We start from the raw sequence: 17724 nt of genomic DNA, 5'->3' as shown, positions 1-17724 counted from the left end.
ATAACTACCATGGTGTAAAGCATACCTCCTAGGCTAATGACCTGAATCGGTCCAAATAAATCCATGTGAAGAAGATCTAGGCATCGGCTAGATTGAATATTTCCTTTACTCTTAAAAGATGACTTAGTTTGTTTACCCATTTGGCATGCTGAACAGACCTTATCCTGGTTAAATACTATATCAGGAATACCTTCAACTAGCTTTCTACCGCGAATGTAGTTTAAGGTTTTCATGTTTAGATGGTTTAGTCTCTTGTGCCATAGCCATGTTTGATCAGTCTTAGCTATCATGCATATAGGATATTCTATTCTGGTTTTCCAGTCTACCTTATAGATGTTACCTATCCTATTTCCGGTTAGTAGTACAATACCTTGAGAGTCCTTAACTAAGCATGCATGTTTAAGGAATTCTACCGTGTATCCAGCATCACACATCTGACTAATACTAAGTAGATTGAAACGTAGGTTTTCAACTAGAAGTACATTATCAATAGTTAGATTACCATGGACAATCTTACCCTTGCCCACAGTTTTACCTTTTGAGTTGTCACCGAAGGTAATTAGAGCACCGGTTACTGATCTGATGTCGATTAGCAAATTGCTATTTCCGGTCATGTGCCTGGAGCAACCGCTGTCCAAGAACCATTCGGAGTTTCCTAGCCGTTTCTTTGGATCCTGCAAAATGTACATATTTACAACTGTTTGGTACCCACATTTACTTGGGTCCGCATGCGGTTAGTCCCTTAGGTACCCAAACTTTGATAAACCGGACGGTCTTCTTTGCTAGGGTTTTAACCGTCCTTTTGACACTTGGTCTGGTGTATTTCGGTTTTCCTTCAAATGTCCTAAATGGTGATGGTCTTTGATTCGGTGATCTATAGTTTGACCTACGCGGTTCAGGGAAATCTTTCTTATATTTGAGGATTTCGGCTTTTCTTTTCTCAAGGTCAAGCCATGAATCGGTTGGGCCAACATAATCGTATTTTAGCTTCTCTTCCCTATAATATGCGGTTTCCTCTTCTTCAGCTGTACATGTGCTCTTAAGAAATTTTATAAAGGGAAGGTTTCCTTTTGTGAGCCGTGCTTTCTCTGTGGGTTTTCGGTCTTTATAGTTATTCCCTGTGTATCCAAGATCACGCTTACAACGAGGATGCCTATAGTGTTTATTCATATTCTTTACTATATCGCTAGATCTCTTATAGGCGGCCATCTGATATTGATATCGGGCATTCTCTTCCTCGGTTAGTTCTCTAGTCGGTTCACTAGGTTGTTCGATCTTAGGATCTAACTCGGTTTCTAGGGTGTGGGTATCATCAGGTTGTATGACTTCCGGTTCGGTTATGATGGGTACCTCTGGTTCTATTGGAATAGGTACTATGGGATCGGTTCTGATGTTGAGGTGCTTAGGTAACATGGTCAATAGGTTCTTATATTCTTCTACCATGTCATTCAATGCATTGTATAACTCATCTTTGGTAAATTCTTCACAAGGAGAGTCAAATACCTGTTCCTCATTGGCCATGAGGCACGTGAGTTCATCGTCGTTGTCACTGCGAGCCCATAGACTTCCTCCATCGTCGGCTATCAGTGCTTTCGGTACCTCACTTCCTTCACCGGCTTGTTGGTAATTGTTTCTGTCATTTTGATATTCCGGTTTCTGGGTGTCCCTTCTTGGTTTCCTGCACTCCCACTTAAAGTGTCCCAAACAGTTACAGTTATAGCATCTTACATTGGATTTGTCACCATAGTAGTTGTTTGTCGGTTGGCTCCTTTTCATGAACCTCCCAAACTTCTGTGCAAGCATTGCCATGGCATCCTCAGTGAACTGTTCAGCGGTTCTGATCGGTGCGGGTGCAGGAACCGGTATCGGTGCAAGAGTAGGAGCAGGTGCAGCCGGTTCTGTAGATGTGATTAGTGCCCTGGTTGACGTTGAGGCCGAGACTTCCTCTTCGGTTCTGGATCTCATCTCGAATTCGTATGCCTTTAGATCTTCGAATACGTCGTATAGTTTCATCTTACGTAGGCTCTTTGATTCCCTCATCACCATTGTCTTTATATCCCAGGCACTTGGAAGAGATCTCAAAGCCTTCATAACTACCTCTTTGTTCTCATACTTCTTGCCCAGAGTTGCTAGTTCATCTAACACACTAGTGAACCGGTCACTGTATTCCTTCATAGTTTCTCCTGGTTTCATTTTGATGCTTTCGAACTTCTGTGTGGCCATCATTATTTTGTTCTCCCTTGTTCTTTCATTTCCTTCAAAGATCTGGATGACCGTGTTCCATGTCTCCTTCGCGGTTTTGCAATCTCTGATCTTGCAGTATGTGTTTCTGTCTACGCTGTTGGAGATCCGGTTTCTTGCATGGTTGTCCAGATTGTTCCTTCTCCTATCTTCAGCCGTCCATTCTTTTCTATCTTTATCAATGAATATCGGTCCTTCGGTCAGAATGGATTCCATTTCATCATCCAAGGTGACTAGATGCAGATGCATGCGTGCCTTCCAGTTGGCAAAGTCATCACCTTCTAGCATTGGAGGCCTATCCTGATACATGTTCGCTTGAGTATTGAAACTAACTGCTCTGATACCAATTGTTAGGATCTAGGTCGCCGCTGGTGGACCGGGGGTTGGACCGGTTAGCGGTTCTTACTCGTAGGGTGGTAGTTAATCCGGTTAGAGATTAACACCGGGGTTTCAATACTACACAACCTGTTACAAACCCTTGAACTAGGTTCAAGCGCGGAAGAGGTTTGCTTTCAGGTTGAAGCTGCACGCTTGTATGATATGCACGGTCGGTTTCGGATGATGAAGATTTGGAGATGGTGGGTCGGTTTCGGTAATCTGGATATTCGGTATGGTTAGTATAAAGTCGGTTTGGAGCGATATGGTTAAGTTAGTCGGTTATATAATGAAGCCGGCAGAAAGTAAATAACACAACAGATTTTATGGATGTTCGGAGATAAAACTCCTACGTCACCCCTTCCTCTCGAAACCGCGAGAAGGATATTCATTAAGGAATACAAGTACAGGCCGATCGAGACTTATTTCCTGCTCGATAACACTCTTACAATTTACACCGAAATTGTAAAACACACTTTAATTTTCAACACTTAGGCTTTCTAGAATAGCACACTCTTATCACTTGTAGTAAATGCTCTTAGCGCTCGTTATCCCAATGTATATCCCGCATTTACTCTTCTACAACTGCCTCCTTTTATAGGTGAAATATGCCAACGGTCATATTTCACTGCCTTGAATCTGATTGGCTGATCAGAGGTGCAGTGATTCAGTGTCTCAGAGGTTCAGACCTGCGGTCGTCTCCTCAGACCTGATGGTCAATCTCAGACCTGGCATTATGTCTCAGACCTGGCGGTCTGTTCATTCGGTGTGTAGGACAAGCCTGTCGGATTTGTCTTTTACTTGATATAGGCACTGTCTGTTTGGACAATTGTCTGTACTTTGAAGATTTCCTTTCTGGCTTATCCCGAAGTAGAAGGATCCGGTAGTACTGTTTTCTGCAGCCTACGGTCTTTCCTCAGACTTGCATAGATATGGAAGTATTCAGTCTGTTCCTTTGGTATCATTCTCAACAGATACCCGAAATGTCTTCTTGTACTAGTCGGTCATTTGACTTGGCCGAATGTCTTTTGGTATTGATGTAACCGGACTTGTTCCGGTTATTCTTGTCTTGTGGATGATCGGCTGTTTGATGGTTTCGGTTTTGAGCTTTGGCCGATCCTTCCTTTGTGCGGTCACGTTCCGAATACTCTTGATCGGTTTGGTAGCTTGACCGGTTAGGTTTCTTTAGTTGGTTCTCTTGTTCATCCGGTCCGGTTCCTTGTTCCTGCATGGGATGTTTGATTAAGTTAGGTTTATTTGAACCGGTCTGAATTTATCTAACAATTTCTCCCTTTTTGATTATTTTATTTAAAATTGTCAAAATCATGTAAGTTTGCAACCGTAGGCCGGTTGTTTTGTTTGGCCGGTTTTTTGAAAAAGACTTAGAGAATTTTTCGAAAAATTTTGAGAGAAAAGTTTTGGAAGAGTCTTTATCTTTTATCTAACATCTACATACACTTCTTCTTTTAGTTCGTCATTGAGGAATACTAACTTGACATCGAGCTGATAAAGATTCAATCCTTTACTGACGACGAATGCAATTTTAGCTCGGATTGTGTCTAGTCGAGCTACTGGGAAAATGTCTCCCCTTTGGCAATTCGTGGCTCTTAAGAATAACCTTTTCCAATGAGTCTTGCTTTATTCCTTTGAATGAATCCATTTGTGTTATGTTTGACTTTAAAGATCCATTTGACACCTTTGACTTCTTTGTCGGTTGACTTGTGAACAAGCTTCCATTTTTTATTCTTCATGATCACAATAATTTCCTCCTCCATTGCTTTTCTCTACGATTCTTCTTTGATTTATTCTTTAATATTTTTGGGCTCAACTGAACAATAGTTGTATGTAGCACATATATTGTCTATTGATCTATACCTATTTAGGGTTGAACACGGGGATGAGGAATTCAATAAAGTTAGATCAATTGAGTTTCGGCTTTCTTCATTGAGTTGATCTAAGCTCGGATATGGTGTACTAGACACTTATGAAATATGTTCATCATTGTTAGTGTTGATTATAACGTCATTTTTCCCAACTTTGTTTTTTTCCAATTCCACGAAGAGTTTTCATCAACTTGAACATCTTGGCTAATAATAACTAAACCTTCTTTTAGGCTAAAAAATCTATATAATTTGATCATGGTGTTGTAGCTAACAAAATACATCTCTTGCTCGATTCATCAAATTTATTTCATTTCAATTTTGAAATTTGAGAATAGCACATACTTTCAAATACCTTGAGATGGTTTACCGTTGGTTTTCTATCACTTCATCTTCAAATGAAGTCTTGTTTGGTATGATTGTGGTTGGACATCGATTGGATATGTAAATGGTGGTGTAAACTGCTTTAGCCCAGAAGGTTTTGGGTAAATCTTTCTCGTGAATCATTGATTTTTCCATCTGAACGATCGTCTGATTTTTTCTCTCAGTAACACCATTTTGTTGAGGAGTGTACCTTATTATTAGTTGTTTTTCTAATCTTTTGTCTTCACAAAACGTGTGAAACTCCTTAGAAGTTTATTCCTTCTATCACTTCGTAGGATTTTGATGAAGCGTCCACTTTGTTTTTCAATGAGACTCTTGAACATTTTGAATATCATAAATACTTCGAACTTTTGTCTCATGAAAGACCCAAGTCATATGAGTGTGGTCAACGATTAATATAACAAAATACCTATTTTGAGCATGATAAATGGAGTCCATTAGTCGCAAACATCGATGTGAACAAATTCCAGTTTTTCTTTACCTCTCCATGATACTACTTTTGGAAAAGGAAATCGATGTTGCTTTTTGAACGCATATCCTTCGCATACATGTTGTTTTTATTCTATGAGAGGAAGTTCTTGCACCATACTCTTTTTAGACAACTCCTTAAGGCTTTGGAAGTTGAGTTGGCCAATTCGTTGATGCCATAATGTTGAGATTTAGTAATTCGGGGTAGAAACTCGGTGAACTTTTAAATCTGCATAGTTGATGTTGAGAGAGAAACTTTGATTGACCATTTTGATCTTGGTGAACACTTTTGACATATCTTGTTTATAATTGATATACACTCATTTTTATTAAAGTAGAGCTTATACCCATTTTCCATCAATTATCCAAGGCTGAGGAAGTTTTGGTTCAAGCTCGGCACACATAGTACATTATTAATATAGCTCAGTCCTTCCCTCATCTTGATGACAATCCTTCCAAGTCTTTTTGATTTTGCTTGCTCTCCATTCTCGAATTGAATCGGGGCATTGGAAATTTTATCGAGCTCAAAGAAGATTTCTAAGGTTGGCGTCATGTGTTTGCTACATTTGTTGTCTAGTAATCATTCTCCTCTCTCTTTATCACTAGCTATGTGACACACATAGAATGTTTCGTGTGTCTCTAGGTTGTTTGGTTTGCCTCGGCTTGACTTGCTTGGTGATTTTTTCCACTTCTACAATCTTTGGTGAGGTAACCAAATCAATGACATTTGTTGCATCTAGATTGTCCTTTGTGTCAACAGTCCTTCTTTGTGTGGTTTGGCTTGTTGTAGTTATTGTAACTTGATGTGTTGTCTTTTTCATTGCCATTTGAGCTATGTCCACCTCATCCTCTTGAATATCTTCCCCCTTTTTATAGGTTAGAACTTGAGTTATACTCTTGTGCGTTATTCCTAGTATTGAGCTTTGACTAAAATGCACTCTCTATTGACTTTTTGTAGTGTCTAGAAAATCGTTGCTCACATAATTTTAAGGATGACGTCACTTATTGGACTGTGAGTATTGATAAATCCATTGTTTATTCAATTACGACTACGATGGGATCGTATTTCTTAGGAAGACATGTGAGAATCTTTCACACCATTCTCTAGTCCATCTTCACAATGAGATTTCATCTCGTTGACGAAATAAAAGATTTTGGTTGAGAACTATATTAGGGTCTTTGTCTCTTTCATTTTGCTATTTTTGAATTCCATGAGTAGTGAAGGGAGATTAATTGCTCTAACTTTCACATCTCTGTGATATTCTCTATAAGATCTCCCATGTCTCTTTGGTTGTATCGGTACGTATAATTCTGGGAAATATTGTTTTAGCGGACTACTCTTTGGAGGATTGAAAGAGCGTTTTCATCGTCTTGTGAGGACTCCTTTAGTTCATTTAGGTCGACTTTATTGATTTCGGTATCTTCCTTTGGCTCATTCACTACATTTTCCAAATGCTTCAAATGGTTAAGAGATCGAAAGATAGTCTTCATCTTCACGTACCAAAAATCATAGTCTTCATCATTAAACTCTGGAATGAGATGATTGATATTTGTTGAGACCATAAATTTGGATAAATTAGTAGAAGACTTTGTCGATTGGTAGAACCTTGAGGCTCTGATACCAAATGTTAAAATACTTTGAAGAGAGACTTTGAGAGAAAATGAGATTTTATAATTGTTTTGATGATTAAACTTGAATTACAAAACCTTAATGTATAGGATAAAAAATATCTTAAAAATCTTGATAATAAATATGAAGATTCTAACGTTTAGCTTATAATTGATTTAAAATAAAAATTAAGAAAATAATGTAATTAATTGTTAAGATTTTCTAATAATATCTGTACGCGATAAAAACCGCTTAGTTTCAAATCTAGAGCTTACACCAATTTTTCATTTTGCTTAACATAAATAAATTAATTCATGAACCCTCAAATTTTAATAGTTGTGAGGGGAATAAGTGTTTACAATGATCAGAAAAATTAAAGTGAAAGTGAGGTTTTATAGACGACTCCATATCTTATCATTCTATAGAATTTGGGAGAGATATGAAGTTTTTTAATGAGAAATCGTCATAGGCCTATTTAGATTTTTCCAATTACAATAACCCCACGATTACAGAGACGTCACCTAATTAAAAAAGAATAGGAATTTCGGAGAGTGCGTCCAACGTTTGGTTACATGTGAGAAAGGGTTTTAAAACAGACATGTCCCACAACGCTCCGAAGATCTCTACTATTTAATTTTGGTTATTTTTCATAACACCTACGCTTTATGTTTTAGATTTTATTTTAATGTTAACCTAGGATCCAACAAGCTAAAAACTACATTAAAAAAAATCGCAACAAAATCGATATAAAAGCAAGAAAAATAGAAGAAGGAAGAAAAAAATGAAAATCAAGCCATCTCTTAGTGGCGGGCCTAACATGATGCATTTCCTCAGTCACGGTCAAAGCCTGCAGACCCTCAATTGAAATATATGTCATTGATCGGTCAACAGCAAGCAACATCTTCAATTCCTCGACCGTGGCTTCAGTTCCTTGGTTGCAATGGATGCCATCGGTCGGATGCGAGCATCAGGTGCCAATCCTTGGTCAGATGGGTTGTATTTCCTCGGTCGTAAGCATTGACAAAGTTAGCCGTTTCCTTGGGCGTGGCACAGTCGGACGCTAAGTAGACTGTTGGAGCGGAACAAGTGCTTCTACAGGCGCCAGGCTGAAGAATAAGCATCGACATGTGAAGAACAAGTGTCACTTGTTGAAGATCAGGCCCAACTTCGTTTCTCCAATTCTAGTTGACTGTAACCCTAAATCTAACACTATGGTAGCCCTAAATGGCTTCTTTTTAAATATTGTTGGACTAAAATTTTATTAACTCATAATATTAACATATTATAAAAAAAACAATATGATATAGCAATTAAAATCAAACAATTTAGAAATCAAAATATATTTTTTTTTTCAAATTTTTAGCCGGTCTTTGTTTTTTTAATGCAATTTTCTGTCGAGGTTCATTTATTTTGTGATTTTAAATGTTTTTGTTCGAGCTTAAATGGTTTATTTACAAGATAATGGATATAAGTGCAAGAAAAATTTTAGTTTTAATTCGTTTACAAAGACCAAGTTTTTCCTTTTTCAATCTTCACCCATCATTAACCTGAGATATTTTTGGGTTCAATGGTTCAAAGTCCTTTTTAAACACATTGCACCCTAAAATTACCCGGATCAAAACAAGGTTAGGAACTTTAATAGAAAATGACCGAAATCGGATTATTCTTGACCAATCTTGGCATCCAATTGCATTGATAGGTTTTTTTGTGTGTGTTTTGTTTTATAATTATATACAAGGAATTCCTATACTAGATATTTACATGATGAAATGCAAACAACTTAAATCAAAATGAAAGAGAAAACTATGCAAGCATATGATAGAAAAGAAAAACACAAATGTATTTGTATATAAGTAGCAAGACAAAGACAAACAATGTAAAGGAAGATCAAGAAAGCTGACAAAGGGCTGCTTTCTTGATCTTAATGTGGAGGCTACAACCGGAAGATCCTAAGAGAAGCTTGTGACACAACTTGATAAGAGTTAGGGTTTGCTAGTTTTTTTTTTTTTTTTTTTTTTTGAAAAATGGATTGCTAGGTTTATGCCTATTTGATTTAGGCCTTTTTAACTTTTTTTTTTTTTCAAGAAAAAATAAATTTGTAAAATTAAATAAATATATTAATCATAAATCAATTATTTCATAATTAATTAATTATAACTAATCATACATATAGGTTGATTCCAAAAATAACTTAGTCTTCTTTCCAACAAAATTATATAATATTTTTCAAAAGATCCTAAAATTATTTAATGTATAAGTAAAAGAAAAAGTCAATATTAGTTATAAAATTAGTTTGTTAAAATTAATTTATAAATTAAGATTTATTTTAAAATTTTAAATCAATTTTGAAGTTTAATTTTAAAATCATTTTTCTCAAAATATAATTAAGTATTTGGTTTAAAAGAACTTAAATATAATAATAGTCCGAATTATTTTAATATGAACTATTATCACCTAATTTTTTTTTATTATTTTAAAATTACAATTGGGAATTTTTATTATTTTAAAATTACAATTGGGAGTGAAATTGTATGTCTAAAATATCTAATCAATACGGTGGAGATTGCACCATATTAATTTTAACACCAATAAAAATATCTTAATAAATTTCTGGAGATAATATTACAATATTTTTTTATTAAATTTTCTTATTTTTTTATTGATGTTATTTTTTAATTTTTTATTTATATGTAACTTTTAATTTAATAATAATTTTATTTTTAATAATAATACAATTTATACAGTAGAATTGGAAATATGAAATGCCATGTATCTGTCACTTATAATAAATAGCATAGTACTAAGAAAACGTGTTATATATAATGCTACAATTTATTAGTCACGTCAATTCTTTGATTTTATTGCTAGGAGGGATTAACTCAAGTAAATTCAACATTCTTAATTGTACGTGAAGACTTTCGATTAGGTGGACAAGTCTTCTCCCAATACTTACAAATATGAAAATTTGACGAAATAACATTTAAGATTCTCTTATTTGATTTTTTTACCAGCGCATAAATTTAAATGTGCTGGTGACATCTTTATATTTTTTTTGACGAAATAGTTCTGTCGCGAGACGCAACCGCCGGTTGCGAGACGTATCCGGATTTAGAATTTCCGCCTAGTGAAAAGTCGACAATGTCTTTTGAAAAGTCTACAATCGCGATTGGATTTCGCGAGACGCATTTTTTTAAAACATTTACAAAAAACAAATAAATAAATAATTGCGTCTCGCGAATGCCGGTCGCGAGACGCAACCGGAGTTGCGTATTGTGATTGTAGACTTTTCGAAATGGAGGCATTTTCGAAAAAAAAAATATTTGTCGCTAACTCATTTAATTTGAGTGGGAAATAAGGACATCATTAGAGTGGTAAAGTCAAAATTTCCTTGCAAATACTATTGAGTGGGAAATAACGATGAATAAATGTTCACGTTCCATTATTAATATTTACTGATCATCACTTCAAAGAAGAAGAAGAAGTGATCTGAGCATTGCTAGCTTGAATTCAATCCCAGATAGCAGCAGCCATGGCTATTCCTGGTTATCTAATTACAATCCTTCTCCTTTCTTCTTTTAGTTCCTCTTTAGCTCAGCTGAATCCCCAAAACATAACTCTGGGATCCTCCCTAACTCCCATCGGTACTCGTAACTCCACTTGGCTATCCCCTTCCGGCCTCTACGCATTTGGATTTTACAAGCAACAGAACGCCGGCATCGGCTACTACGTCGGAATATTCCTTGCCGGAATCCCCGAGAAAACAGTCGTATGGACTGCAAATCGAGACGACCCTCCCTTATCCAGCGATGTCACTTTGCTCTTTGATACCAACGGACAGCTGATATTACACCAACCTGACAACCAAAATACCTCACTCATGGATACTTCTTCTTCGGCCTACGCCTCCATGCTCGATTCCGGCAACTTTATTCTGTACAATTCAAATGGAGAACCCATCTGGCAGAGCTTTGACAATCCAACAGATACTATTTTGCCAACCCAAAGCCTTTCCAACGGCAAAAGTCTATTCTCAGCAGAGACGAAAATAAATCCAGCAACTGGGTATTTTAAATTGTCGATGCAGACGGATGGAAATCTTGTGCAGCATCCTGTCCAATGGCCGGAAACTGTCTCAAGCTCTTACTTTGCAGCTTTCATTAATGGTCTTGGAGCAATTGGTCCTGGAGCAATTGGTCCTGGAGCAATCATAACCCTCAACCTTGATAAGAACGGAAATCTCTATTTGTTCAACTCCACCATTGTGTTAAATCTCACACAACATTTTGCTGCTGATGATGATGGGAAACTTTACTTGATGAGAATTGACCCAGATGGTATATTTAGGGTATATTCTCATGGTTCAAATTGGTCTGTTGTTTGGGCATCAACCACGGATCTTTGCGCACCAAAGGGGCTTTGTGGAAATAACGGGTTCTGCGTTTTGCAAGATAACGTGGCTGATTGTCGTTGCCTTCCCGGGTTTGATTTCGTTAGTCCTGGAAATTGGAGCTCTGGCTGCAAACTGGATTTTAGTGTCAACAGCTGCAAAAGTAATGATAGCCAAGTTGTATCTCCTACAATCAATATTCTTCCTAACACAGTTTGGGAAGATGATTCGTATTCGGTTGTTTCCCCAATAACCCAGCAAGCATGCCAACAAGCTTGTTTAGATGATTGCAATTGTCAAGTGGCACTATACAAGGAAGGAAATTGTAGGAAGCAAAGGCTTCCTTTGCGCTATGGAAGGAGGCAAATGGAAGATTCAAACATGGCTTTAGTCAAGACTCAAACAAGAACCGGTGATGAAAATAATGATATTGTTCCTCCTAAGAAGCAAGAAAAGAGGCATCCCGGGGTTGTTATGTTGAGCGTCGCCTCATCTCTTGTTGGTCTAGCTTGCATTCTTTTGATTGCATCTGGTTTTCTATTCTATAGAAGTCGGTTGAATGGTTATAGAACACCCCCGCGTATGGGTATAGCCGATTTAGGAGAAGATATCGCTCCACGAGAGTTCTCATACTTAGAGCTCGAGCAGATCACGGATGGGTTCAAAGAAGAATTAGGGAAAGGTGCATCAGGCGTAGTGTACAAGGGAACACTACCTCACAATGGGACATCCATAGCTGTGAAGAAGTTGGAGAAGGTTTCAAAAGAAGGGGAGATGGAATTCCTTAATGAAATGAAGGTGATTGGAAAAACCCATCATCGAAATCTCTTACGCTTAATAGGCTATTGTCACGACGGTACAAACAAACTCTTGGCAGTCGAGTTCATGAGCAATGGGTCTTTAGCCGACAACCTCTTCACGCCTGAGAAAAGGCCGTCTTGGGATGAAAGAATTAGGATTGCGCTTGACGTTGTCAAAGGAATCCTTTATTTGCACGAAGAGTGTGAGACTCAGATAATCCATTGCGATATAAAGCCTCAGAATATACTGATGGATGAGTATAGGGTGATTAAAATATCTGATTTTGGAATGGCAAAGCTTCTTCAGCATGATCAAACCAAAACCTACACTGCAATTAGGGGGACCAGAGGATACCTGGCTCCAGAATGGCACAGGAATTTGCCCATTACTGTGAAAGCAGATGTCTACAGCTTTGGGATAGTTCTTTTGGAGATCATAACTTGTCGTCGGTGTCTGAATTGGAGCCTACCCGAAGAAGAAGCTGTTCTAGAGGAATGGGTCTACTCGTGCTTTGAGGCTGGTGAACTTCAAAAGCTAGTTGGAGAGGAGGAAGTGGACATGAAGATGCTAAAAAGGATGGTGAAAGTGGGAATTTGGTGCATACAAGAGGAGCCATCACTTAGGCCTACTATGAAGAAGGTTCTTCTCATGTTGGAAGGGACCGTGGATATTCCGGTGCCTCCTAGCCCAACTTCCTTCTTTGCAACATTTAGGGATTCCAGCCGCACTTATTGAAGCTGCGTTTTCAGGCTTGGAATCTAAATTACCACCTTGTCCTGTTTTGGATTAGTTTGAAGGATTGGATAGTCTCTTTTAGAAATTTAGTTGTTATAAATATTTAATATTTAAATTTTCATTTTGTTGTTTTAATTTTATAAATATTATTATTATTATTATTATATATATATATATATATATATAAGAATGAGTTTTATAGTAGTCTGAAATTGAGATGAATTTAGACTAGTTCGCTCGATTAAATTTCGATTCGAGTTCGGTAAAAATTGAATTCGAGTCGAGCTCGAGCCAGTTTGTTTAAGATTTGAGTCGAATTCGAGCTTAGGTAAAACTCGTTTAATGGCTCATCGTATAAATATTTTTATTATATTTTATTTTTTAATCAAAATTTGAAACATACTCATAAGACTATCTATAAGTTTATTGGTTGTGAGCCTCCCCAAAATCCAATTATCTATATAACCCTATTTTCTATCTTATTTTTCAAATTTCAAATCCTTCTATTACTCTTTGAATGGTTTGATTGTCCATAATCATCTCCTGTTCAGATCTGTCTACAACAATTATAGATCGAAGATTCGCTCTTTGTAAATTTTGATAGATAGAAAACTAGCTAGGAAAAAATATACTATAAAATTTTAAATTTTCGAATAGACTTTATACTAATAATATATCTAACCCTACCTCGCAATGTTATTTTTGTTAATCATTATACAAAAATATTATATTTATTTAATATAACATAAAATATACATATGGGTGAGAAAATTATTGATGTTATAGATATATCAAAAATAACGTACTGCGATATATCAAGAATGTCGATTTTTTCGGTATACCGAAAAAAGTAAGATATGATATCGATATCATAATTATTGATACGATAAAGGTATGAGATTTTTAATATTTTGGTATATCAAAATATACCAAAATAATATATAAATTATAAAATATATATTATATAATGCTTATAAGAAAATAAATTTGATATTAATTTAATTACAAAATATAATTATACCGTAATATTATTTAATATATGTAATCTCAATGTATTATATTTTATAAGATATAAAAATATTTTTATTTCACTATAAAGTATTAAAGACTACAACTAAAGAAAAAAACACCTAAATCTCTTGGTTTTCATTTTCCATCTATTAAATGTATTTAAAATCTTTACATATTCTAACGTTTTAGTTTCTCTTATGTTTGTATAAATTCATACTCAGTTCCTTCTTACTTATCTTATTCAACTTGGTATTAGGGCATTATTCGGTTTTAACAAACCTCTGTATCCATGGCCTCTTCTTCATCGTCTTCCGCTTCAACCACTCATCTCTTCCACAATCTCACATCCATTAAACTCGATCACAAAAACTTTCTTATTTGGAAATCTCAAACTAATTCTTCCCTTGAAGCCTTTCTCCAAGATGATGCTGTTGATGGATCTAGTGTCCTCACTCCAAATTCTGCTTTTACCATCTGGGAGGAACAAGATCACAGGATCCTTTCATGGGTTCTCTCCACCCTTTCAGAATCCATCCTAGCCCAAGTGGTTGGTGAATCATGCACTACATCTAAAGCCCTTTGGTCTACTTTAGAAATCACATTCGCCTCTCAATCTCAAGCTTGTCTAATGTAACTTCGTCTTCAGCTTCAGATAGTAAAGAAGGGCTCACTCCCGATGGCCAAATATTTACAGAAAATAAAATCAATCATCGATAGTCTTGACAAGTTTTTATGCTTTAGGAGGACTCGGTCTTGAATACGAATCTCTCACTACAACGGTAACCACTCGCACCGACCCCATCGCCATCGAAGACCTCCAAGGAATGCTTCTTACACATGAGATTCACCTTGAATCACTCTACTCTAACTCTCCAACCGCTAATCTTATCTTTGGATCGAGAGGGATTTCGAAACCATCCCACTTCAACGATCGCGACGCTCGGTCTCCTCTCTAAGTGATTATAGTGCATAAAATGAATTTGTCAATAGATTGAGCTCTCATAATTCTAATGGATATCAAATAAATGGGCCTTCAAGTTCATCTAAATTTTCACACTCCGACCGGGCTTCTACTATCGGGTTTGGGTGTCCTTCTACTAATGGGCCTTCTATTTTGGGTCGTGGTCCTTGTGGGCCTAATAGAAATAAAATACAATGTCAATTGTGTGATTGTTTTGGTCATGCGGCTAATGTTTGTCGATCGAGTCTGTTTTGTAAGATTTGCAACTTTACAGGTCATTCGATTGAAACTTGCCGATGTTATCAGAATCAAAATTCAACGACACACTCTACTATGATGACTACACCTTCTTTTGTTTATGACTCGGCCTGGTATCCCGACTCTGGTGCTACTGACCATCTCACGACGAATCTTGACAATCTTAGCATCTTAACTCCATATAATTGTACAATAACTATTAAAATGGGAGACGGTAACCCTCTTCCTATTTCTAATATTGGGTAATCATTCATTCCATGTTCCAATAAAAACCTTCATCTACATAATATATTACACGTCCCATTAATAACAAAAATCTTCTAAGTGTTTCCAAATTTTCTACCGATAATAATATCTTTTTTTAATTTCATCCAAATTATTGTATTGTCAAGGATCAGGTCAGGAAGGGGGAACTCCTTCGCAGCACACTTAAAATTGGGCCATATCGCCTAAACTCAATTGTCAATCATCCGCCCACTCATCAAGATCTTATAACTCGTTCATCAGCCAACTCTTAGCATCATCATCAACATCAACCTTTATTATGTCTTCTTTTCATTTACCTATTATTGACAACAAGAAATTAAGTTTTTGTGAATCTTGTCAATTTGGAAAAGCACACAAAATTCATTTTCCTGTTTCTCAGTCTCGTTGTAAGTCTCCATTAAAATTAATACATTCTAACGTTTGGGGTCCTACTCCTCTTTTCTCTACTAACAGTTTTCGATATTTTGTCCATTTTATCGATGACTACAGTCTCTTTACTTGGCTATTGTTGAGTTATGGAGCCTACACTTATAATAAACTCTACATTGTTAATTAGAGTTTATTGGGTTTATCTTTTTTTTGGTTTTGGGCTTGGGCCTGACCAAAGTTATTTAGGTTTATTACCTGAATGTTTACCCTATAAATATGTAATTATTAAGAGTTTACATTGTGTAGATAGAATTCTAGAGAGATAAAATGTGAGGCAAAAACTCTGTATTCCTTCTTCTTCTTCATAGTAAATCTGGTGGTGGCTGAAGTGGATGTAACTCAATTTGAGTGAACCACTATAAATCTGTGTGTTCTTGTGTTCTTCTTTCTTGTGTTTTTACAGATTGTTTTCAATCAGGTCGGATTTGGGAGATACAAATCCTAACAACTGGTATCAGAGCAGCTGGTCTAGATCTGAGCATTGGAAATGATGGCAAGTGAGAACAGTATAGGACATGGGATTGGAAGATTTGATGGGACAGATTATGCCTTCTGAAGAATGAAGATTGAAGATTATCTCTATGGAAAGAAGCTTCATGTTCCTTTGAGTGAGAAACTAGAGAAGATGGATGAAGCTGAATGGAAACACCTTGATAGACAGGTTTTAGGAGTTGTCCGATTGACGCTAGCCAAGACAGTTGCTCACAATGTAGCAAAGGAGAAGACCACCATGGGTCTGATGAAAGCTCTTTCTGATATGTATGAGAAACCATCTGCTAACAACAAGGTACACTTAATGAAAAAACTCTTTTACTTAGGAATGGTTGATGATACTTCTGTCACTACTCATTTGAATGAATTCAATACAATTGTGAATCAATTGCTATCTGTTGAGATTGATTTTAGGGATGAAGTTAGTGCCCTAATTTTGTTAGCATCTCTACCAAATAGCTGGGAACCTATGAAGGCAGCAATTAGTAATTCAGTTGGAAATGCTAAACTGAAATTTGTTGAAGTTAGAGATCGTATTCTTGCTGAAGAGGTTCGTAAAATTGATTCTGGTGAAACGTTCAAAGGTTCTGCTCTGAATGTGGTGCCTCCTAGCCCAACTTCCTTCTTTGCAACATTTAGGGATTCCAGCCGCACTTATTGAAGCTGCGTTTTCAGGCTTGGAATCTAAATTACCACCTTGTCCTGTTTTGAATTAGTTTGAAGGATTGGATAGTCTCTTTTAGAAATTTAGTTGTTATAAATATTTAATATTTAAATTTTCATTTTGTTGTTTTAATTTTATAAATATTATTATTATTATATATATATATATATATAAGAATGAGTTTTATAGTAGTCTGAAATTGAGATGAATTTAGACTAGCTCGCTCGATTAAATTTCGATTCGAGTTCGGTAAAAATTGAATTCGAGTCGAGCTCGAGCCAGTTTGTTTAAGATTTGAGTCGAATTCGAGCTTAGGTAAAACTCGTTTAATGGCTCATCGTATAAATATTTTTATTATATTTTATTTTTTAATCAAAATTTGAAACATACTCATAAGACTATCTATAAGTTTATTGGTTGTGAGCCTCCCCAAAATCCAATTATCTATATAACCCTATTTTCTATCTTATTTTTCAAATTTCAAATCCTCCTATTACTCTTTGAATGGTTTGATTGTCCATAATCATCTCCTGTTCAGATCTGTCTACAACAATTATAGATCGAAGATTCGCTCTTTGTAAATTTTGATAGATAGAAAACTAGCTAGGAAAAAATATACTATAAAATTTTAAATTTTCGAATAGACTTTATACTAATAATATATCTAACCCTACCTCGCAATGTTATTTTTGTTAATCATTATACAAAAATATTATATTTATTTAATATAACATAAAATATACATATGGGTGAGAAAATTAT

At 36.0% G+C, this 17724-nt stretch overlaps 1 protein-coding gene across 2 annotated transcripts; it reads left to right on the top strand.

Moving 5' to 3' along the window:
• Positions 1-10427: 10427 nt before the first annotated feature.
• On the top strand, positions 10428-17034 carry LOC124937391 (G-type lectin S-receptor-like serine/threonine-protein kinase LECRK3). 2 transcript variants are annotated; one of them, XM_047477653.1, is made up of 2 exons: positions 10428-12820; positions 16900-17034. In XM_047477653.1, exons 1-2 carry the CDS (start codon positions 10487-10489, stop codon positions 16957-16959), a joined length of 2394 nt encoding a protein of 797 aa, XP_047333609.1. In that variant the 5' UTR covers positions 10428-10486; the 3' UTR covers positions 16960-17034. The 2 variants fall into 2 exon arrangements, with proteins under 2 accessions (XP_047333609.1, XP_047333608.1); XM_047477652.1 differs by lacking the exon at positions 16900-17034 and having other exon boundaries at positions 10428-12943.
• The last annotated feature ends 690 nt before the right edge of the window (positions 17035-17724 follow it).

Source organism: Impatiens glandulifera, chromosome 5, assembly GCF_907164915.1.
Source record: "Impatiens glandulifera chromosome 5, dImpGla2.1, whole genome shotgun sequence".
Lineage (NCBI taxonomy): Eukaryota > Viridiplantae > Streptophyta > Magnoliopsida > Ericales > Balsaminaceae > Impatiens > Impatiens glandulifera.
The sequence above is the reverse complement of the archived record's forward strand: the minus strand, read 5'-3'. Positions and strand labels throughout refer to the sequence as shown.